The sequence below is a fragment of the Amia ocellicauda genome, chromosome 7 (genome assembly GCF_036373705.1).
Source record: "Amia ocellicauda isolate fAmiCal2 chromosome 7, fAmiCal2.hap1, whole genome shotgun sequence".
NCBI lineage: Eukaryota > Metazoa > Chordata > Actinopteri > Amiiformes > Amiidae > Amia > Amia ocellicauda.
The window spans coordinates 9,380,829-9,405,170 of NC_089856.1; the positions used below are offsets into that span (position 1 = coordinate 9,380,829).

Consider the following 24,342-nt stretch of genomic DNA (forward strand, 5'->3'; position numbering starts at 1 on the left):
GGGGCAAGAAAAATTACATCCTTGTTCCATCTCCTACTGCAGCTAAATATGCCTGACCAGAGTTATAACCAAGTCACTAAAACTGGGAGTCGAGTCGAGTAATTTAGGAGTAAAGACTCGAATCGAGTCGGTGACATGCCAAGCTTGAGTCTTCAAAAATTGTGACTTCAGTCCGACTCGACTCGACTCGAGTCAATACAACACTGCGCTTGACACACGCAGACTGTAACAGAGGGGTCTTGCTGAGCCAACCCTGTTGAAAAGGTTAAACAGGGTTAATCTAGAGAGATACTTGGACTAGATGTACACTCACCTAAAGGATTATTAGGAACACCATACTAATACTGTGTTTGACCCCTTTTCGCCTTCAGAACTGCCTTAATTCTATGTGGCATTGATTCAACAAGGTGCTGAAAGCATTCTTTAGAAATGTTGGCCCATATTGATAGGATAGCATCTTGCAGTTGATGGAGATTTGTGGGATGCACATCCAGGGCACGAAGCTCCCGTTCCACCACATCCCAAAGATGCTCTATTGGGTTGAGATCTGGTGACTGTGGGGGCCAGTTTAGTACAGTGAACTCATTGTCATGTTCAAGAAACCAATTTGAAATGATTCGACCTTTGTGACATGGTGCATTATCCTGCTGGAAGTAGCCATCAGAGGATGGGTACATGGTGGTCATAAAGGGATGGACATGGTCAGAAACAATGCTCAGGTAGGCCATGGCATTTAAACGATGCCCAGTTGGCACTAAGGGGCCTAAAGTGTGCCAAGAAAACATCCCCCACACCATTACACCGCCACCACCAGCCTGCACAGTGGTAACAAGGCATGATGGATCCATGTTCTCATTCTGTTTACGCCAAATTCTGACTCTACCATCTGAATGTCTCAACAGAAATCGAGACTCATCAGACCAGGCAACATTTTTCCAGTCTTCAACTGTCCAATTTTGGTGAGCTTGTGCAAATTGTAGCCTCTTTTTCCTATTTGTAGTGGAGATGAGTGGTACCCGGTGGGGTCTTCTGCTGTTGTAGCCCATCCGCCTCAAGGTTGTACGTGTTGTGGCTTCACAAATGCTTTGCTGCATACCTCGGTTGTAACGAGTGGTTATTTCAGTCAAAGTTGCTCTTCTATCAGCTTGAATCAGTCGGCCCATTCTCCTCTGACCTCTAGCATCAACAAGGCATTTTCGCCCACAGGACTGCCGCATACTGGATGTTTTTCCCTTTTCACCCCATTCTTTGTAAACCCTAGAAATGGTTGTGCGTGAAAATCCCAGTAACTGAGCAGATTGTGAAATACTCAGACCGGCCCGTCTGGCACCAACAACCATGCCACGCTCAAAATTGCTTAAATCACCTTTCTTTCCCATTCAGACATTCAGTTTGGAGTTCAGGAGATTGTCTTGACCAGGACCACACCCCTAAATGCATTGAAGCAACTGCCATGTGATTGGTTGGTTAGATAATTGAATTAATGAGAAATTGAACAGGTGTTCCTAATAATCCTTTAGGTGAGTGTAGTTTGAGGTCTTCAGTGTTAATGCTCCAGTCCTGAACCTGGCTGAGAGCGTGGAGTCCAGAGGTTTGTTCTACTTGGTCTCATGCTAGTTTCTCTTGCTTCTATGCCCCCTAAATTGCCAAATAATTTCAAGTCACTTGCATGGCTACTGTGTCACCATCGAGGGCTGGGGGCACAGTCAAACTTCAGCGATATCAAGGGTTAGGGATTTTGCTGTTCAAACCACTTGCTTATCATCCATCTCATCTGGTGCCAAATAAACAAAAAGCAACAGAAAAATGAATTACTTGCCTCTCCATAATTTCAATGTCTAACATGCATGGTCTGCGCATGAACTGGCCTGACGAAGAGGGCTAACTGGAGTACGGTTTTCATATGAACAGAAATCCTATGCGCTGGCTGTCAAAAAGCTTTAACCCTGCATGTCAGTGTGTGTCAGGGAGAGACCAGTGTTAATGATGTAGAGGTTAAGAGTAGAAGTGTGAGGAAAAACAGGGGATACCATGAAACCACTTGTTTTTATACATTTTTTTATCCTGTACAATTGTAGAGTATTTGTTTCCCTCATTTGTTTGTAATGAAGCACGTACATAAGGGACACATACCGGGATGGTGCAGTACAAAATCTTTATGTAAACAGTCACTTTTTTTTTTTCTTCCTTTTCCAATTATGAGTACAACAGATTGACAGTGTACAGGAGAAGAAGGGGGCTCGTGCATGGCTGCCAGAGCTGCGCGAACCTGTCGAGGAGCGGGAGTAGTTGCTCGCACTGTAGGTGCTTGTAGGTGCTGTAATCCTGGTTTCAACAGAGGAATCGGGATTTAACATCAATACCTACGAGGGAGTCACACGAAAGGAGGGCCACTTCAATACTGCAGCGGATTAGGATCTCCAATTAAAAGAAAGAACTCAAAAGTGTGTTGAGATAAAGGTAGTCTAAAAGGAGTAGAGCATATCACACTGTAGCCAAGTGCATCTTCCTCTTTGCTTTCGCTAGTGTTGTTTTGGGGGGGCGATTGTTTACATTTGGCCCCTCTCTCCATTAAAAAAAACAAACAAAAACTTATTAAATCAAGCCAGGGGGAAGCAAAAGGGTGTAACACCAGAGGATGTGCCGCAAAGGGGAAGAATTTGGGGGTGCACTCCTATACACGCCCTGTTGTATTCTGTCATTCGCCCTGGGGGTAAGGGGAATGGGAATACCGAGCAAACACGTCAAATAAGTAGCAGGAGTAAGATTTTAATCAAATGAGATTTATATAAAAAATGTATAAAAGGAAAATTCAGCGGATATCTGTGAATACCGCTACTCCCTTAAACGAAGGGGAAACTTGTGTAGACTACTTTTTTATAGTCCAAAGTGTTCAAATGCACCAACTTGCACTATTTCACCTCCCTTTGGGACCACTCTGTGGGGATAAACACGTTTATGCAGCTCTAGCACTCACACAAAATAGCTTTTTCCCCATCTCCCCCCAACTTCACAACATACCACTCCCCCCCCCAAAAAAAACAAAAAAAAAAACAAAACAAAAACACACAAACAAAACATAAAATGAAAAATACAACAAATAATTCACCTGCTGAACAAGCCAAATGCGGTCAGACCAGATACAGACTACTTCACTGCACAAGAACAGGGTAAAAACTCACAACAGGAACAGAGCTATCCATCATGTCTATATGATTTAGGGGGGACAAAAAAAATAAAAAAATACAAAATCAACAACAAAAAAGTAAAAACAAACAGACAAAGCAATGTCTTCCGGTTGCAACAGAGAACTCAAACAAATCATCGTCATAATACAAAAATGTTGCTTGTAAGTGCTCTTTTGAATATAATATCCATTGTATTTACATCAAATAACATAAGAAAATAATAATAATAAAAATAATAATCCCAGATAATTTCACCCATACTCTGTTTGGTTTTGCTGAAGAGGTCAGTGACAGTATAGGACTGGTAATACAAACTGCCATGAGCAACACACTCCACAGTGTGGTATTTGGCCCAGATCAGATCAGATCATCACACTACCAGTCCCAATACTTTCATTGGAAAATCAAAGTGTTGGGATAGGGGGGGGTAACCAGTTAGTGGGCCACACTGAAAAGGAGTCATTGTGTCGATTCTCAAACCGAACCCCTCTTTTGCGATCCTCCTCGCCGTATTCCTCAAAACAAAATCGACCACAGTGCACTGCATCCAGAAAATCATAGAAAAATAAACTCCAAATAAAGTCTGATTTCTCGTCTCTATTCCCTGACTTCTAGCTAGTGAACCTGAATAGCAGACCTGGGACCGGGACACACCCAGAAGAAAATGGATAGAGGGTTCAATCAAATCTGCAGCAAATTGGAAAAACAAACAAAAACAGACAGGATAGTTTAGCTGCTTTCGGCTCCACAGGGGAAAACTTCACGAATTCCTAAAACACACTGTTGTCCTGTCAGTGTGCGCTTTCTAATATCTATAATAAAGTTGTTTGGTTTCCCGCCCTGACTGCATCAGCTGGTACCTGATGGAGTAGATGATATACAGTAGCAAGATGCCACCCCAACTGCATTCAAGCTGTGCCTTTACAAGATCTGTAGTCCATTTATTGCTTCCTCTTCTACGCTGGCAATCCTGAACTCTGACTCTCGACTTCCCTAAAGCTGTACCCCTCCTTTTGTGTGCACATAAGCATTCACTCTCCCCTATAAAACAGAATCTGCCTGTCAGGAAAGTAAAGAACAAATCAAGTTCCTTAACTTTCTGTCATATATATACACATACATACACACACACGTATAGATCTATAAACATCACAACATTGATGCCTAGACTGCAAGAAGCTAGCTGTCTACCCATATGGATTGGCCAGATTTTTTATTTATATATTCAGCTAGGACCAAATGGATTACTTCAGCGTTTCCCCTTAAAACATCTGATTCATCGCAGTCACTTGGTTGGCTTCGACACACAAACAGATCTAGAACGAATACCAATAGGATGTTCAAAGCCCACTGGTGTATACAGGTTAGGGATCGCATAGTAATCCAACTCAACTCCAACCCAGCTGAAATACAGATTGAGGCGAAGGTTTGAAATCAAAGTGAACAGAAAGCAAAGAACACACAATTCTAAAAAAAAAAAAAAAAAAATCAGGCTATCATTTTAGTGAAAATCTCTGGTAACCAAGAGCTGGAATCCTCACAACAAACAATGTGATTGAAATGTTTTTAGGGTGTGTTTTTTTGTTGCCATTAATACTTTGGTAGCCTTGGATAAGAAATAAATAGAAATTACACAAACATTGGACCCACGTCTGCATATACACCACTGCGATCAGGAAAGGAAAAAAAGTCCATCCCCTTCTTTGCTTTTCTAATCAAGGTAATCGATTGCACAGAATTAAAGCGACTTGCATGCAGACTTAACAGTTTCCCAAGCCTGTACATATATTTGGATAAAAATAAAATAACATATCAAGTCCACAAGTTAAATGGTAGAAAGAGAAGATAAAAGAAGTCGATGTCCAGCGATTCTGTTGCGCATCAGGATCCACCTCTGTCTCTCTCCATTCCACAGCCTAGGTCCCCCACTACACAGTGAGCGTTTTCATCTGGATCTGGTACAAATCCCCAGGCCCACTTTTGAGGCAAAATCTGAGAGGTCCTTGGTTTGTTGTATGACATGAGAGCGTGGTGGGGAGGGGAACTTCAAGCGGCAGCTTCAAGCATTCCATCATAAAAAAAAAAAAAAAAAAACTGGAGAAATTAAAGATGAATTTAGAGGGTTCCCCCCCCCCCCTTACACTGCTAGAGACTGTTGTATCGCTGGCTAAAGATGGAAGTGCAGAAACTAGCTTTCCATGCGTCACTGTGACCCCATCTTAAACAGAAGGTCGCAACCCAGGTAGAACCCAACCCCAACTAGCATTTATTTCAAAGCTGGGTTGACGCTGGATAAAGCTACCAGTCCACCCAATTCTCCACTGAACTTGCTAATTTGAATGTCTTTTCCAGGTTTTAAGCAGGTTGATTATTATTTTCTATCATCTACAAAAGACTTTGTGGCCTTCCAGTACTAACTAGGGAAAAAACTCCACATCTGGGGGTGGAGAAGCTCCAGAATGCTCCGTGAATCTTTGTTCAGTCAGTCCATAATGGAGGCATTTAGGACAGCGACTACACTATATAAATAACCAGTGCAGACATGCGTTTAATACCGCGTGCTAAAAATGGTAACACACTGTGATTCTGTGCACATGGACTTAGCAAAATCTACAATTCACAGCAGGTTCTAGACTTCATTTTATTCCCTGCTTCCCCAGGTTTAACATTCAGACTCTTAATGCCAATATCTTATGGTGTTGGAATAAAAAACAACACACAAAACCCCACCTAAAACTAAATCATTGTCCTATGCATGAATTTATAAGATGGCATTTTTCAGGAGACACAATGATCCAGATTATATAGCTGGTGCCTCTTTTGTTCCCTTAAGCAAGAGTAAATAAAGCAATAAGACAAGGCGATAGCTTTTCATGAGGTACTGAAGCTACCGATCATAAAGTTAGCCAACTCAACCAGTCATTAGTGGCTTCAGTTCATGCCCGTTTAGAAAGCCAGGGTATTTAACACTGATTCCATTGGGAACCACAGTGCACGAGTTATGGGCGGACACTGGATTGTGTCATTGGAGGGGAAGCAGTTTCGCTGCACACTTTGTCGATGGCTGCTGAGGAATCCCAGTAAGATTAAAGGAGGGAACTCAGTTTAAGGCAGTGCACATGTTTTAGGAGGGTGGTTCTGTACATGGACATTGACATGGACACAGAGGCTCAGTTATATACAGCAGATGGGCTGAACAAGTTATCAAGAGTAGAATGGAAAAGCTGAACAGTACAGAATGACAACTCAGATACTTCTAGGAGCTACGGTAAGATTGCAGATGAAGTTTGGAAATGTTGCCGAGACCTCAAGAGTTAATAAACTTTCTGCAGAAATACACACTCCCTACTTATCACAGTTCTCCACCGAGACATACACATTCCTTCGAAAATAGGACTACTACGATTGTGGTGAGATTTGACGTTACAGACTCCATATGTTCCAAAGTAGGCGTTGGCCATTGGAGTGGAGTTCAAAACAATCTTCAGTTAGGCTCGATGTGACATTTGGTTGATGCCACCGGTAAGTTAATGTCAGAACAGGCTGCTAACAAAACCTTGCTCATTTTGGTTTGCTAGAAGCATATTGACCTGAATAAAAAATGTGTGCGAAAGGAATGGGGGTGCACTCCAGTCAGCTCACACAGGAGGAATGCAGGCCTTGTCGAAACCACGCTGGAAAAAAGGAAGCAGCTTTATCATTCGGCCACTTTCACACTTCCAGATTTTAATGCTTAATCGTTTCACGCTGCACACAGTGAAGCGGATCTGATCAGAGGAAGGTGGGTTCCTCGTGATTGAACGATTCTGATCCTTCAATCCCCACAAACACAGAGCCATCCAGCAAAATGCCAAACTCCTACATTTGCAATTAAAAGGCCTTGTTCTGTGAAAAAGAACAAAATAATTACCCCAACAGGAGGGGAAGAGTCCTTCTGAGTACAGGGGACTAGCGTGACAGGGAAAGGTGAGTTCTCTGTAAAACAAAACTCTACTGCATGATATGATATCATTTGATGGCAATATACACACGGAGCTTCTGAAGACATCCAAGTAACGGGAATCTTTTCGGTAGCGTAGAAATTGATTTTTTTATACTTAATAAATTATTGTTATTTGAAAGAAGTAAAGGCTTATTGTGGGCACACTTGGCTGCAGCTGCGGAGAGAGAAGGCCGGTTACATTTAGTGTTTTATTGTTTGTTTGATTTTCTCTATAATTTTCATACATTACTTTTTTTTTTGGTTCATTTTTTCCGTTTTTTTTTTTTTTTTTTTACTAAAATTGGGTGTTGAGAATTGTCCACTTTGCTTTTATATTTTTTTAATTGCTCCTGTCCACACGGTTTTCAAAACGGTCCAAGAATTTGAGAGTTTTGTCGTGCCACCCCCAGCCTCCTTGTCTTTCACAGCTCTGCAAGGGAAGTGGAGAAGGCGAGGGGGGCATGAGGATGGGTTATGCGTGATGACGTTCTGACTGTCCAGGGGTGTGTGTGTGTTATTTTCTTCGTCCTTTATCGCTCTTTAAGGTGACTCCCCACACACACACACCCCAGCACACACACACACACACACACACCCCCTCCACCCATTATAGGATCTCCTCCACTCCATGTGCGAAGATCATGACCAGGCCGGGCTCCAGGATCATGTCCTCGCCCATGTGTTGGTTCTCGCAGGCCATCACCACCACGGCCTGCTTGCCCGGGATGCGCTTGGCCACGTAGTTCTCGTAGTAGCGCCGGTTCATCTGCCGCGTCTCCAGGGTGGCCAGCCCCTGGGGCCAGTTGCGCTCGTGGGCATTCTCGATGAGGTCGTTGACGATGGACAGGGGGCAGCCGCTGTCGATGAGGGAGCGCTTGATGACAGCCTGCAGCACGGCGTCCGGTGTCGAGATCATGCCTCCCCAGCGGGTCACCCTTGCTGGCTGAAGGGAGTTCACCCACCTGGATTAAGAAATAATTTGTTTTGATGTAGGCCTAAGACTGAGTATAGAGGACACTCCTCAAAAGTACAACAAGATTTAAAGATTTTTGGAGAGGTGAGGAGTGCAATTATACTACAGGGAGATTTTTTATGTTTTATCAGGTAGGCCAGAAAAATAAATACAAAAATCAATCCTGTACACCATTGTTTTAAAAAGCAGAGCGACTAACCCACTTGGCCAACAGACCAGTTCCCTGACGTGGGGGATTTGAATGTTCTATCTAAGCTCAGTGGGATGCCATCACTATAACGAGCTCATATACCACGAGTCCAGTTACAGTCCTCATAATTTTAAGAAAGGCGGTCAGGCCGAGCCCAATAAACCGGCTACACATGACACTCACTCGAGGATCTCGTTGTACTCGATGGTCTCCTCCAGGTTCTGCAGGTTGGGGTTGGCGCTGCGGATGGCCCTCATGTATGCTTTCAACAGCTGGATATCACGCTTCTGCCAAAGGAACGGACAAGAAAACATCTCAGCCCCCAAGGTTGTCCACAGGCTCACACAGCACAAACCAATGCAACTCCAAGCACAACTATTGATACGGCCCATCTTCTCCCTGTGTGGTGATCTCACAGGAAGTAAAAAAAACATTGTTACAGAGAATGGCTTGTTCATTAGCAGTCCCATAAAAGTTTTCCATTAATCAAAGCCTATAGCTAGATATAAACAAGCCGAGATTTACAACCATACTTAATAAAATGAGACGGCCATTATAACCATGGGGTAAAGAGGGAGATGTGGAGATGACAGGTGGGAGAAGTCAAGGTTTCGGGAAAACTTCTAAAAACAGTGTCACTGTCAGAGTCTGTGTGAAAAATGTATCAATCCAGCCCATGGAATTAAATGGGAGGGTTCTATGCTTTACAGCACAGAATTCACTTAAAATATTTTAAGCTTTTGAACACTGCAAATTTATACTTTTGCAGAATAAAACTTTTACATTGTGTCACAAATTGGCTACATTTAAACATGAGCATTACCTTCACAAAAACAAAAGTTTTATTAAACATTTAATAGGTAATTTGTAACCAAATTAAAATCGTAAAAACTGCATATAGTAATTTCTGTTTGTAATTCACAATTTATCTTTTGGCCTAAACGGTATATCGTTGGGTTAAACTGTTCATGTTACAATCCTACATGGGTTAAAAATGGTGGAGACTTTAAAAATAAAGGCAACAGATAAAACTTTATGTGAAGCACTGTCATGTTATTAACCCGGCTATGTGATGAAGGACCCAATCTTAGGCCAGGGACTCGAGTCGCCAGTGTCTGCGGTCCCGACCTGTTCTGCCAGCTGGTGTTTGTGTTCGGCGGTGGTCTTCTCCAGCTCGGCGATCTTGGTCTGCTGCTGCTGAACCACGCTGCGCAGGTGCTTGATGCAGTTGTGATTCGGGAGCTCGTCTTTGGGCATTTCCAGCCTGGCAGAGAGAAAAGGGCAGTTTTATCTACTCCTCTTTTATGACAGGAAGGTCCCAATTTACACAAGACACTGCACAAATTTAGCTGCACAATTTGATAGAAAACTGATTACTAGCCCATACTGAAACCTGTATTTATATATGCAGAATGAGAGGTGGAGTTTGTATATAATTCCACCTCACCACCCCCAGGCACGACTGCAGAGCAGCTGGATCCGGGCTATCCGTGGGTGGAGGCTTTTACATGGCCGACGTTGGAATCCCATACAGAATCCTCTCAACACTGCAAATTAACACGATTAGCAGCACCGTCCCCGTTGGGAGTGTAAATCTTTAGCACAGACCCAAAGCAGACAGTCCATCCTTATTTACATAACCGGCCTCACCTCTGGGCCACACAGAAGAGCTGGAAACCAACTGCGTAGATTCATTCAGGGCCTCCCGTTGCTCGGGCATTCGAAGAGAACATGTTTTCAGCAGGCGTTGGGATGAATGCACTGAACACTATAAATGCCACACATTTCCTCCCTTGTGTGCATGTCATGGTGAATTTGAATGCAGTGGTAATCTCCTGAAAGGTGCAGGGGGGCCAGCCGACACCGTGTAAATAACAAAACTGACGCCCCCAGGCAGCGCAGTTTAGCTCTGAACAACAGGATTATATGGTGCGTACACCTCTGACTGGCAATTAGAGTACAAGGGTTGATCTCTACGCCATTTTATGGAGCACGGCACAGCCATAAAAATAGTGAAAGCACATAGGAAACAAAGCTTTTTCCATCTGCTCGTGTAAAAAAAAAAAAATTATTATGGACACACAAGGGAGCTCAAATTAGCTAATCCCTCAGGCAGAGTAAGCGAGACCCCTCTCTCTGCCCATGTCTCTGATCCCTTTGCCTAAGGGAAGAATAAGGGCCACAAAACAACTTTGACCCCTCACTGGATATCCAGAAGGTTAGGGGTTATTAAGAGTCCAGTCCACGGGGGTCAAAGTCTCTTTTTTGGGGGGTTTCCAACAGGAGCTCAAAATGACTCAGTTCATGTCACCATGTCACATTTTCACCATTTAGTCTTCCAGCTGGTGATTTCATATGGGTTTAACAGCTCAAGAGATTGCACACACACAACATTTCAGAGTCTGGAGAGAGAACTGTTAAATCCAGCCACGTAATCCTTCAAATAAGGAGCTGAGATCCGAGTGCGGAAAAAATACAAGAGATTAGGACTCCCCAGGACCAAAGACCTCAAGACTATGTTGGGAATAAGATCTGGAGGCTTCAGAGTTTAGGTTTGTTTTAAGTTTCAGGTTTTAATTTGATTTTAGATATTCACCTACATTGTAATTCTGGTTGGGTGAAACGAGTGAATGGAAGTAATACACCCAGATAACCCCTTCTGAAAAACAGTTTGGCATAGTGCGTTTGTCTGCTTAACTTAATCAGCCAGGGAAAGCTCCAGTGAAGGGCAGCACTGGATCTAAAAGCCTGGGGTGTGCCGAGCTGTGGGATTGTATCGCAGACAGCAAAAAGGATCGGCTTCATCCTATGCCAAAGACTACTGCTTGTTTCCTGAAACCAAATACATGCAAGGGAGGGGGGGGGGACCTGAAAGACTTTCTGCTGCAGAGCAAAATGTTCCCTCCCTGTTTTCGTGAAAGCAATAGTTGTTAAAGAGTACTGGTGTGGGATGTCACCAGAGTACATGTAGGTGTGGAGAAATGGAATTTCCCATGAAGTATTTTCAGAAACCAAAAACATGGGGTCAGTTTTGAATGATTTGGGAAAGGGTGTATCCGTCTTCCATGGGCAAGAGCAGAAGCCAGTTGTATTTTGGAGAGGAGGGGATGACTCAGAGATGCAGAAAACAACTGCGGAGTGAGATCACAAGGAGCAGCTGACAACAACCTACAGGCGAAAGATCCTGCTTGGTCTCATGTGTGTAGGCCGTCAGTTCATTCCCTTTCTGGGTTTCTAATGAACAGCCCATTGAAATGAAAAGGCCAAAAAGACCTGCAGAAGTTGATTTACACCTGCTGTCCTCCTCTGTGTGTCAGAATCCCCGGTGGCTGTAGGGCACAGTTCTGATTCTGTGGTTTGCTTTCTTTGCTTGGCATTGTTCCTTGTAATCCAGGACTACTCTTGGTTTCTATTCAAATGCACTTGTGTAATTCAAGTATAATGTTATTCAAGGTGTTTTTTTTATTTGAACTCTTTTAGTTGCGTCTATGTATATGACTGTACTTCTGTAACCATGCCCCCCCAGGTTTCCTTCCCCTCCCCCCCACCACTCACCCACAGCCCTCCTCACACATGACGGGCCTCTTGGGGTTGTGCTCACAGTCCTTCAGATGCGATTGCAGCTGGTCCAGGCGCAGGACGGCCTTGCAGCCGAACACGGAGTTGTCACAGGTTATCTGCAGCTTGGACAGCATGTTGCGCATGATGCGGGGCACGGGGCGCAGGTGGGCCAGCGTGACCACTGTGCGGTCCACTGGGCAGATCTGCTGCTGCGAGAACCACTGCGTGATGCAGGCGTTGCAGAAGGCATGCTCACAGTGAGGGGCCTGCAGAGACAGCAAGAGAGGGCCTGAGTCAAGGGGGTGGGGGAGAGAGAGAGACTGTGTGTGTGTGCGTGTGTGTGTGTGTGTGTGTGTGTGTGTGAGAGAGACAGCATGAGATTGTGCGAGTGTGCGGTCAAGTCTTGGTCCAAGAGCCACATTGTTGGAGGGTTAATCATAGGTACTTTGATACTTTCATTTTTTAATAAAAAAAAAAGACCTACACACTTTGACCCTACATACAAGCCAAAGAGCCTCTTAAACCCCACAGATGAGGCATGCGCCAAAAATAAAATTCTGTATTGACAGAAACTCGGGCAAAAAACAAAGGATGTGCTTTGCCCAGTGAAACCCTTTCAGTCAGCTGACAATCCTCAGGGCTCCCACAGGTAATGCCTCACTGGCCACAGACCTGGAAGGTTTGAGAACTCCCTCAGCTCAGCAGGTCCTACACAGCCCAAGTCATCAGCACCTTAATGATGTGGAGGAGGCAATTCCATTCCACGAGGGCCTGAGGGTTTCTGCTCTTGCCATTATTCTCATGAAATCATCAGGAGGATGAAAACCCTAAATCTTCTGTTTAATTAACAGGAGCTGAACCTGAAGAAACCCACTCTCAGGAGGACAGGAATTGCTTTGTCTTCAGAATTAGGAAGTGCTGTTTTATAGGTCCAATTAAGCCCATAATCATTTGAGCGATTAACACTTTCTTGCTAAACTGGACCAGTTAAACTCTTGGGTCTTGAGGTGTGACTGGAAACACAACCGAGGCTCACAGATGGACAAGAGGCTCAGAAGGTGGACAGGTGATGGCAGACGTTAAAGTGATTTAGTTTGCTCCACTGTAATGACTAATAAGCAGGCCTAAAACTTCAACTGGAGAGCTATTGCTGTCCATTGGGCTGTGGGTAGGGTCAGGAAAATTAGGCACTATTCTTCTTGAATAAGCCAATCAGCCCCTTGGTTGAGCTTGGACCCTGCTGGCCAGAAGCCCTCCAGGCATCACTGATTGAGCTGAATTCAGGCTAGGTCTCTTTGAATCAATAATAATGTGTGGCCTGATTACTATTAATATTCAGGACTACACACTGATTTTGACTGTGGATTTAAAAAGTTAAGATGCACTGATTTGTACTAAATCGACAGTCTAACCATGTCATGCTTTTTGGCCATTTCTTCTTGTGTAACAGTTTGAAGCACGGTGGAATTTTCAGCTTAGTTCCCCAATACTCCTCTCCAGTATGAATATCTGACCTATGCCATGAAGTCCACCTCCCCCAATGCCTCCTCTCCCTTCCATAAACCCGTCACACCAATCAGTAAAACCTTTCCCTCAATAAGCTGCTGAAATGTTATTGGCCTTCCACGGCCTGTGTTGAAGCGATCAATTTTCATTTGACCCCCAAAACGGCTGCAAACGACACTGATAAAGGGCAGAGGCAAATCCATTTGGGACTCGCTGCATGCACTAAATCAATGGCGATATTTGAGCCATGCATTTGTTAACAACGATGTGTTTATCGTTTATTGGCATAGTGATCTATACCAAGTATGTGACCTCCCTACCTCATTATTAAGTCAGGTGGAAGTGATAATATAAGACCCCATTGGTGCTGCAGGGCCCACACTGAGAAGAGACATTGACATATGCAAAGGGTAGATTGAACACATTTTATAGATGACAAGGTAGGGCTTTAGGTAGTTTTTTCCAAGAATAGACACACAAAGGTTCCCCATAATAAGGACCAAAGCTTGGAAATAAAGGAAAAGCTGTGAGGGCCGGGCATGAGAACCAGTCACACCTGTGTGATCCTGGCAACCACTCCAAAGCACCATGTCTCTACTGGCCCGACCCCTATTCAACTGCTTCTGGGTCTCTGTCAGGGCATGGAAGGAACACACAGTCCTACAGCTCGAAAGGTTCACTGCACAAACACTGAGAAGGAAAGGAGAATCCGCTGCCAAACATCGTCATTTTTGTATCATCCCTTATAGATTTTTGTTCTTAAATTGTGTTTGTCATGCTGCTAGCGTTATTTCAGCCGATAAATAAGTGTTATACTAATATGACTGCCTTTTAATCTGGGTTGTCTATTGTACCTCTTGTTCTCCTGGTAACTGTGTGAAGCAACTGGAACCTTGTGGTACTAAAGACTTGATAAATAAAAGATTATCCTCATAATTATGTTAATATGCAATATTTATCCAGTGTAATTTCAATTCTAAAATACCAATCAATGATTACTTTTGATAATCTCACCTGCCTTTTAGAAAATAAAAAAAAAACCTGGTGATTGTAATTCATAATTGACAATCTATTCCATATGCCACTGCAGAATATTGCATGCTTTATATTCCCCATCTTTTTCTGCATCTTTGGCAGGGTCTCCGCCAGGCCCACCGGTTTGATCTCTATGGAGCAAGATCGATGCGCAAAAATGGCAAGATGCAAGAGACCGACCTCGCCGCCAGTCCTGCTGCGATGTGAAGGTGAAAGGCAGTATGGAGTTACATGGTGTGTGCAGTCCGCCCCCTCTGAAGTGAGCAGTGTCACTTCTGGACTCGAACGGTGTCCTTTGTGTGAATACGATTAGCTAAAACTATGGCTTCCGCTACCTCGCCTCGTTTTTCTGCCCTTTCACAGTATTCATGCTTGAAGGGGTAAAGGGGAAGGACTGTGAAGAAATTACTTAAGCAGGAGGCGAGTGAATTAACAGGCACCCCCCCCCCCCTTTCCAATTAGCAGCTTCATACAACACAAGCGTGAGGAACCGGAGCCTGAGGGAGAATATTAAACAACGGCACCAACCAGACTGTGAGCAAAGAACAGTAGATTTATAGCAATGGGGGGGAATGATGAGAGAATCAGCCCGACCCAGGCCATGCTGGACAGCCTTGTGGAGCACAACAAAGGACACTTTCTTAAAGTCTTGCTGGTTCTCTCTGGTCTGAGAATCCAGTATCCTTTTCAAATTTGAATTAATTACCGAGCACATTTATTTATTTATTTTAATAATAGTAATATGCTACTGACAACCTGTGCCCCTTTCATATACCATCCCCTTTCAAAATAAATCCAATTAAAAAAAATTAGGTGTCATGTTATGGCCATAGTCAAAGACACTATTTCACTTCACTATTCTAGGCAAGCGATTGGCCAGCATGAACTCAGCCTTTCACATAACTGTCAGCATCCACCTCACACACATAAATCAAACAAAAAGAAGCACAGGTCTACAGAATTTAAACTCAGGTTATATAAGGAATGCAAAAAGACTGACACTATCAAGCAGACCGGAAGAGTCATTTCACATCTTCGTGGTCAATTTTTTTTTATGAGTAGCTGTTCTTTTTTCTTTTTTCCCTTTCTTCCCTGTACAGCTGCCAGATCACTGCGCAAAGCTCTGCGACGCTGTTCAGCAATCGGACTCGAGAACATCGACTGGACAGGTTTGCAGCTCGTGAGACAAACTGCCCCTTGTCACAATTCAAACAGCAGCCCAGCGACCCGCCACACAGGAGAGTTCTTGCTTTTGAAAGGCAGATCTACACTAAAACGGCAAACGGTTGGACCGGTTTTACTGCGGAGATGGCTACACAAGGACAAATCCTTTTGCTGGGGGGCACATTGTCAGTCTAGTCTGAAAACTAATTAAAAGACACTTACCTCACCGGGTCCTCCGAGATGAAGTTAGTAACTGAAATTGGCCTTTGTGAAGATGGATTTGACTAGTAGAGCTTCCCACTTGCCAAAACATTGCGATTCCCTCGTTGCCAACCTCCACATATTTCTCCTAATCCAACACAGATTAGGACACTATCTGAGCTTCCCTCTCCCCCTCCCTCTCTTCCTCTCTCCCATGCTGCTGGCTAAGAGAGTCACAGCACACACACGCGCGCGCACACACTGACAGGCTCTCGCATTGTAACTGAGCAATGTGCATCTCTCGCTCTCCTTCTCTCTACCCCCCACCCCTCTCTCTCTCTCCTGTCTGTCTTTCTCTCGGCCTCCATGTCCCCTTCATCTATCAAAGCATTTCTCAACCCACCCCACTCCTCTTCTACCTACCTCAATCCCCTTCTCTCTCCACACCTCTTCCACTCTCATCTATCTTTTTTAAAAACATGCCCAATCTTCCCTACTTGCATAGAACAACATCCCTACTGCTTTGGATGCAGTTTGATTGTTTAAAACAGGTGGGCAAAAAACACTATCCAAAGTGAAAGTGAAAGAGAAAAGCACAACCCTGATCTTTAGACAGTTGTCCTCTTCTGAATATTTTGAAATAATAACCAGAATTACAGAGGTTGATGGTCAAGTCTTGGGTAAAGTTTAGGGAGCTTTTACGCACAAAGCACATTTTTTGTCCAACTGTTGATCTGCTGCCAAAAGTGTGGCTGAGGTAGCAGGTCCGGAAATGTCAATTTCAATTAACATCAAATCATTTATAAAAAAATATATATATTATAAAAGTTAACCATCACAAAAACAAGCCAAATACGTCTTAAGGTCAAAGGCTCCAAAATTAGCTGTTCTTGAGTCAAGGCATTTGATTTTGCTTTCAGACTCCTGCTTTGATACCAACTCAAAGAGAGAGAGATCGATGCGAGCTATCATCTCTCCCTCCTCTAATGGTTACTCTATCCCTGGTGAGGAGGAGGAGGAGGAGGAGGAGGGGCACTTTGTGAAGACAGGATGTGCGATTTAGAATTGAGGAATAGAAATGTGTGTGTGTGGGGGGGGGGGGGCTGTTAGAAAATATTGTTAAACTACAGGGCGCTTCAGATAAAGGGATGAAATCAGGGAGAGAAAGGTTGACAGGCTTCAAAGCAGGAAGCCAGGGATGCTACTGCAACCCCCCAACCACTAACGTCTACTGTGATATTAGATCCAGTCTCTTTGCATTAAAGGGGGTATTTTGAGCTCAGCATTTTCACTTCATTCCATCAGAGTTACTCACACAAATAGAAAAGAAAATCCATATGGTTTTCCCTATGAAAAAAAAAAAAAAGTTTCTATATCTATATAATGTAACATGGTTAAAGTATTTTAAGGGTAGAATACTAGTAAGACCCTAATGAGAACCTAAGATTTTTTTTTTTTAGCTAAACAGGATTTTATTAAGAGCTTACTGCTTTTATAGAGCTCTGCAAACTCTTGCTCTCATGAGTACCAATTGTTGCCCAAACATTTGGATACAGGGAGATTTTTTATTCATTGAATGCTTCCAGTGACTTATTTTGGAGCCTGACATTAGGGACATTAGTATCCAACAGTAATCCACAGACAACTGACAATTTGAAAGAGAGCAAGAGATGCATCCAGTCTCCACAGAAACTTTCCGAGTTGTATTTTCGAATTTCATTATCCAACACAGACGTGCCACTTCACAAAGAGGAGGATGTGTCAAACATGTTTGGCACTGAGGACTGTGTCCCAAATGTACTGCTATGTCTGCTCTCCTAAATAAATAAGGAAGTATGTCCCGATTGTTTTCATTTTAGGAGTTACTGAAGTGGTTTGATGAATAAGAATAAAAAACAAATCCTTATGTAACCGGTCTCGACACAATTGCACTAATCAACCTAGAAGGCGGCTCTTCAATATCGTGTGCAGTTGAAGCATTCAGTAATAAGACCTTCATAATGGAAAACCCTCTATGAGCCAATATGTGAAGCAGTCAATGCCCATCATACGTCCACAGTCCTCTTCCTAGAAGTCCTTCCTGATCACATACATTTTTTACATCCCCAGGTTTTAGCTCGTTTTAGTCTGGCCGATAAGTAAGAGACACGACTGGAGACGGAGAAACCACTTACCTGCACTGGCTCTTCTAGGACTCCACTGCAAATGGGACACAGGAGGTCCTCGTCCACTTCCCCTTGGAACCTGGTGACGTCATAGCCCATGGCGCATCACTGGGGACCATCAACCCTGGGGAGAGGGGAGGCAGGAGGAAGTAGAGATCTGGAGTCACAGCAGCCAATTATGACCAGAGTTGTACTCTATGCCTCTATCCAGCACATACACTGTGCACATCACTAAGGATTGCAATGTGGAAAGCATTCATGCCAGCACAGCACCGATTTGCTTTATCACAAGTAAAATCTTGAGATTCAAGCTAAAAAGCGACACCTGTGCTCTGCTTTCTTCACACAATTTTTGAATAGTGTATGGACAGCTATAACTAGGGAGAGGGGGAAAAGAATAAAAAGACACAGAGGCACAAATAAAAACTGCTACAATATGGATTGTTAGACTAGCTTTTTGGCATATGACCGCATTTAGTGTAGTAAGTGATAAGTAAAGCAGCTCAAGTCCTGCACAGTCACTTCTAGCTAAAGCAATGCTGCCCACACATGCAGCTCAATTATTAAAAGAGTCCAATTACATCACAAAGCATGGTTTCATTAATACTCTAAGTACCATCTGTACAACTGCTAGGGACATATCACTGCAGGCATAGATGCAGACTGTTCAAGAAGATGAGTAAAAAGGGATGGGCTTTTCCCATAAGTCCCATCTCACAGTGGGGGTTGGGGGGGGGAATGCAGTAACCGAGCATGGACAGAGTGAGTGATGCACACAGGCTAAAGGGAACCACTGATATCTGAAGGAGCCCATTAGATGCAGTAATTAGCACTTTCTAATCATTTCTGGGTCTGACAGGCCGACAGGTCAGAGAGGCAGGAATGAGAGTTCTGCGATCATGACTTTCATGGACTGGAGAGACACAATGTACGGTTCTGTATGAATATACATGCCATTAAATAAGAACCCTTCTCTGGGAAAAATATCTAAGAAGAAGCCAAGAGGAGCCTGCGAAAACCGAAAGGCTTGCTTATTTATTAACAACATAACTTTTCACGTATGAGCTTTGTCTCACCAAAGAAAGGCTTTTGCACAGAATTGTAAGTGCATTGTGTCTTGAGCTCAGATTTTTTCATCGTCACACTCTAATATGGATCATTCAGATGTCACAATATAGATCTCTTCTGGGGTCAAAATAATGGTGTCAATCATTGATGCTTGTGAATCATCTGGAATAAAATAATTATCGACTGAGCAATTATAAACAAAATCCCACTGGTCCTGGCTAGACAAAGAAGTTGGTTTACCAAACAGTGGAAGCAAGGCAAACTACATTAAAAAGCATGGGGTGAGAGGCAGGTCTCGTTCTCATAATTGATCAGGTACACTCATAGGTGTAGATACGTCTACAGTTACATTAATTTTATCAAAGGGTGTCTTATCTGATTAGGACATGTTCCAATGCATTAATCTACTCTAACCTGTGGGGACCAGTTCTACACAACCTGTGAATCCCCAGCCAGGTACTCCATGGGTCTCTATGCTTTAACCTGGCAGCGTGTTGAACACGTCTAGTATGTCCAACAGCAATGTGGTTTAAATAGCTGGCCCACTGAAGACATCCGTGTTCCCCAGCATATTTTCCTCGAGCAGTCTAATTATAGACGGATGTGGAGCATCCACAGAGGATTTCAATTCATAGGCCTAACTCAGCCAGAGCGAGCAGCTGTCTGCGTGAATAAATAATATATGCAAATTTAAATGCAATCCATTGCCTCCAATGAAAGCCGAATATATGAACATGGGGAACATGGGGTGCGCCTTAGATTGCTAATTAAAATCCAATGGGAATGTACAGTGTTCTCAATTAACCGTCTGATGTATGCAGAGAGAGTGGATTATGTGCATATCTGCACACAAACCAATGTTGCTTTAAAAATGTTTTCTATATTAGAGTTCAAGAAACCATTCATTAATTCTGACTGACAATATGCAACGCATAATACGGCAACAGTGAAACCAAATCCACCTATTGAATAGGTCAAAGAATTAAACGCAAGATAACACTAAAATGCAATCCAGTCTGCATCTGTATTCACTATAACTGTAGAGCGATATGGGCAACATATGGCAAACCTGAACCAATAGTGGTCGACATTCATGTTAATAATCATCACAAGATTCACTCAAACTACAAAATAAATGATTAAATAAAGATCAGGCAAACTCAGTCAAATCACAGGATTGAAGCCAAGGATGCACACTTGCGCAATCCAAGTTTGTTTGTTCTCAAACGGACAGACAGGCACAGATTGTAAGTATCATGTGTTAGCAAACGGAGTGCAGATGTGTTCTTGTTTTCAGATTTTTGCAAACCATATTGCTAACTACAAAAGTTCCTGCAAAAATGATTGCATTGTAGTACTCCTGGGTGCTCTGAAGGACAGGGAATCTCTTCAGGAATGACAGTTGTGTAGTGCAAGGGTAAAACTACAGGATACACAGCTGTAGTGGAAAGTAGTCGCACCCTTCACTTGAAACCATATTATTTGGTAATTGGTCTAGCTTAATTAATACTGATAATTAAACTAGATGCATTTATCAGCATTCCAGGGGGTGCTTCAGACAGGGGCTGTTTATACTTCCAACTACCACTCTGTACCCACACTTATCGGCTATATGTCTGGGTTTTCCCAGAACAGAAATTAAAAAAAAAAAAAAAAAAAACTAAAAAACGCTAGCACTTTGTATCTTTGAAATTTTGTAAGTCAGGGACCTATTATACATTCAAAAGCAATTGTACATTATTACAGTAAAAAGGTGAGATGCTGAGACAGACAGCAAAGGCACTATATACGTTTAAAGTTTTGTTTGGTGCTTCTGCACACGACTAAGACAAAAGTTAAGATTCTCTATCAGTATTGACACTGTAACAGCAAGCTACTCCTCTGGTAGTGCCCCTACTGAAAGGTTATTTACCAAGCAGAGATCAGTTCTCCAACCAACAGCACCAAGGCACAGTCTGCAACAGGCTCTGTTAATCCCTGCGGTAGCAATTAAATACACCATCCGGGATTAAACAAAGAAGAGAGGGATTAAGGATCGACTCAAGGCAGGATGTCAATCCCTGCTTCATATTCAGGCCCAGTGAAGGCACCAACCATATGGGAGCATAATGAATGATAAAATGCATGTTGGAGAGGGAGAATTAAACACAGCAGCACTACCAAGTGTGTATTAGCTCTTTTTATGCAACACTACCAGCTGCTTTCACAGACCTTGATTTGTACCAGTTGAGCACAACTCTGAATAAAATAATTGGCAGTCCTAAAATAGTGGTAATCTGGGGCTGTGAAACCAGCCCTACATATTTCACCACAGAGTAAACAAGTCCCCCACCTTCTGCAAGCATCCTCTTAGTAAACCACACAAAGAGAAGATGCTGCAAAGAGCCCCCAAGTTGACCACCAACATGTGAAATAAGTCTATTTTAAATCATCAAATGGGACAGAGAGCCGAGAAGTTTTACTAATGTCTTACTAATTCATTAGAATTTTTTTAACATGCAACTGCAGCTGTAGATCAGGTGAAAGCATATGATATGATATACTTAGATTTCCAAAAAGCTTTTGATAAGGTTCCACACCAAAGACTGATCCTCAAATTGGAAGCTGTAGGCATTCAGGGTAATGTAAGTAGATGGATTATGAACTGGTTGATGTATAGGAAACAGAGGCTGTCGATTAGAGGAGTTGCTTCTAACTGGAGTGAGGTTGTTAGTGGAGATCCACAGGGATCAGTACTAGGGCCTTTGCTTTTTCTAATCTATATTAATGATCTGAACTCTGGGATAGTTAGCAAACTTTGCAGATGATACTAAAATAGGTGGCTCAGCAGATACAATCTTGGCAGCACAAGCTATTCAAAGGGACTTAGATAATATTCAGTTGTGGGCCGACACCTGGCAGATGAAATTCAATGTGGACAAGTACAAGGTAATATATGCAGGTAACAAAAATTTCCAATATAATTACACTATGGGAGGAATAGAACTAGATGAAGTAACACATGAGAAAGACCTAGGAGTCTATGTGGACTCCTCACTTTCTCCATCCAAACAATGTGGGGAAGCATTCAAAACGGAAAACAAGAGGCACTTATTCACACAGAGAGTCGTCACAATCTGGAATAAACTCCCCAGCGATGTGGTAGAAGCTGAAAGTTTGGGAACATTTAAAATTAGACTGGATAGGATCCTTGGATCACTTAGATATTAATGGACACCAAACGAGCACGATGGGTCGAATGGCCTCCTCTCGTTTGTAAACTTTCTTATGTTCTATGTTCTTATGTGTCTGCCACCACACTACGGACACAACTCTCCTGAACACTCAATTACCAATGATTGGTAATTTGGGTTTAGGCTTGAAATGGCTTTGGCTGCCAATCTCAGGTCAGATTCCCCCAAACAAAATAAAAAACATAGCCAAAGAAGGGAACTGGGATAATAATGATGAATTTGTTCATTCTAGGCGACAATGTTTGTTTAGTTTACATTCACATACGAACGTACACAATATTACAAGGGTTACTAATAAATGTCATCTGCATATGACAGTGAGTAACAAGGTGGAAGAGGTAGCTTTCTGTGACTCTGGAACACACCCTGTATTGTGCACTTTACCAAATAAAAATTTAACTGAACTGATTGGGTCTATATGTGTAAAGCTAAAGAGATGGCTGTTAAGGAGACAGGGGAGGTTTGGTGTTCACAGCAGCTCACAGTAGGAGAACATGAAGTGCAATTTACAGCTTTGCCCATTTTCATCACTGGTGCTTAATCTGGGCTTGAAATGGATATCAAGACACTGCTAAGAAAACCAATACAGAGGCTTTGGATTTACTGACCATCTTATCCTTGGCCATGAATCTTGCACATCAAGGAAAACCTGCCAAGATTTGTAATGGAGGAGGGATCTGGTGAAATCAACCCAGGGTTTCAGGGTGTCCGAGGCCAAGCGGCTATTTACCTCACACAGAAGCAGATTGCATGTTCCCTCTGCGCTGTAATGCCCCTCAGTCACATGGATTTCCCCTGTTGCTGGCCGTCCCAATGAAGGAGAGCTGGGGATGGGACAGAATTTCGCATTATTATTTTTTCAAGAATTGTGTGTACCTTATAGTTTCACCTTATTTGGGCTGGGTTGTTCCCCCCATTCTCTACACACAAGTACCACTCTCCAGCCCGCCTGCAACGCAAGATTGCCTTTGTAACAGTGCTTGAAAAACAGTATTCAGCTATTTTAATGTCTTTATCGGCTTAAATCAGTCTCTCTTTCCTGCCAATCAGGTTCTCTCTTCTCTTCCCACACAGTGCATTTAATCAAACTGCTGGTCTTAAGTTTCATATCAATCCAGTGAGTGTTTATCGAGAGCCCCTTGAAGAAAACACCACCCCAAATTGTTTTGACTTGACCACTTTGGGGAGTGCACCTCTTTTCACTGTGTCAGAGTGGGAACCTAGTGTGAAATTTGTCTGACAAATGACTCAACCTGACCTATTTCCATCTGGCCCTGTTTCAGTGCTTACTCAATAGGAGGCACTGTAGATCAAGAGAACTGAATATTTTCATTCTGGAAGAGAGGATTGTGTAGGGGCATGATTAAGGCATTAAGTTTTGACCACGATAATCCAGAGGTACCAGTTCAGGATGAACTAGAGCCCCTTTCACTAATTAAAGGGAAAGTAAGAAGACAGACACCCAATTAACTTCAAAAGATGTTGAAGTCCTCTTCAACTGTTTTCTGCTTAACATGCTTTCATAACAGACTGACAGAACTGTAAGAGTTTGCCCTCCATAAACTCACCACCAGCTATAAAATCCTGGCATTTCCACAAAGAATAAGATGTGCTGAGCAAGTAAGCATCTGCACTTAAGAATGAACCTGGCAACATTTTCAAAACACTTGAGGGTTTACAGTGACGTCAATGTGCAACAAACCCTCCTAAAAAACAAGGAGAGAAAGCAACTCCAGCCATCACAGTTTAACTAATATGCCATTTTTTTTTTGGTTTTTGATCATGATGTCCCATGAGTCCATTCCTAGTCTTGAGAGAATTATCTTCCTTTTATGCACTGTCTAACCGTTAAAAGATTCAAAGGCAAGTAGTGACAAGGACAAGAAGCAACTGAGAACTCCTGCACACAAACATCAGCTTTCCATCAATACAGGTTTGGAGAGGAGTTTTAATTGTGTGAGGGAGACTTTCTTGTTTTCAAAGCTTTACTTTGGAAGTTGGCCCCTCCAGCACCACAGTGAAGTTGCAGAGTGCATGTGGATTTCTTTTGTTCCCCTCACTTTAAAACGATCTGGG

General features: G+C 43.0%; 1 protein-coding gene across 2 annotated transcripts in view; it reads right to left on the minus strand.

The window, feature by feature from the left end:
* Positions 1-2,041: 2,041 nt before the first annotated feature.
* Positions 2,042-24,342, minus strand: part of rnf41 (ring finger protein 41) — a 34,037-nt gene continuing 11,736 nt past the window's right edge. Inside the window, exons 2-7 of one of the 2 annotated variants that reach the window (XM_066708237.1) lie at positions 22,997-23,090; positions 17,975-18,089; positions 11,889-12,160; positions 9,462-9,597; positions 8,517-8,620; positions 2,042-8,132 (exon numbers count right to left, since the gene is read on the minus strand). In XM_066708237.1, the coding sequence (XP_066564334.1) occupies positions 7,778-8,132; positions 8,517-8,620; positions 9,462-9,597; positions 11,889-12,160; positions 17,975-18,064 (957 nt within the window). In that variant the 5' untranslated portion in view covers positions 18,065-18,089; positions 22,997-23,090 and the 3' untranslated portion in view covers positions 2,042-7,777. The remainder of the gene's footprint in view (positions 8,133-8,516; positions 8,621-9,461; positions 9,598-11,888; positions 12,161-17,974; positions 18,090-22,996; positions 23,091-24,342) is intronic. The other variant, XM_066708239.1, reaches the window with a different exon arrangement.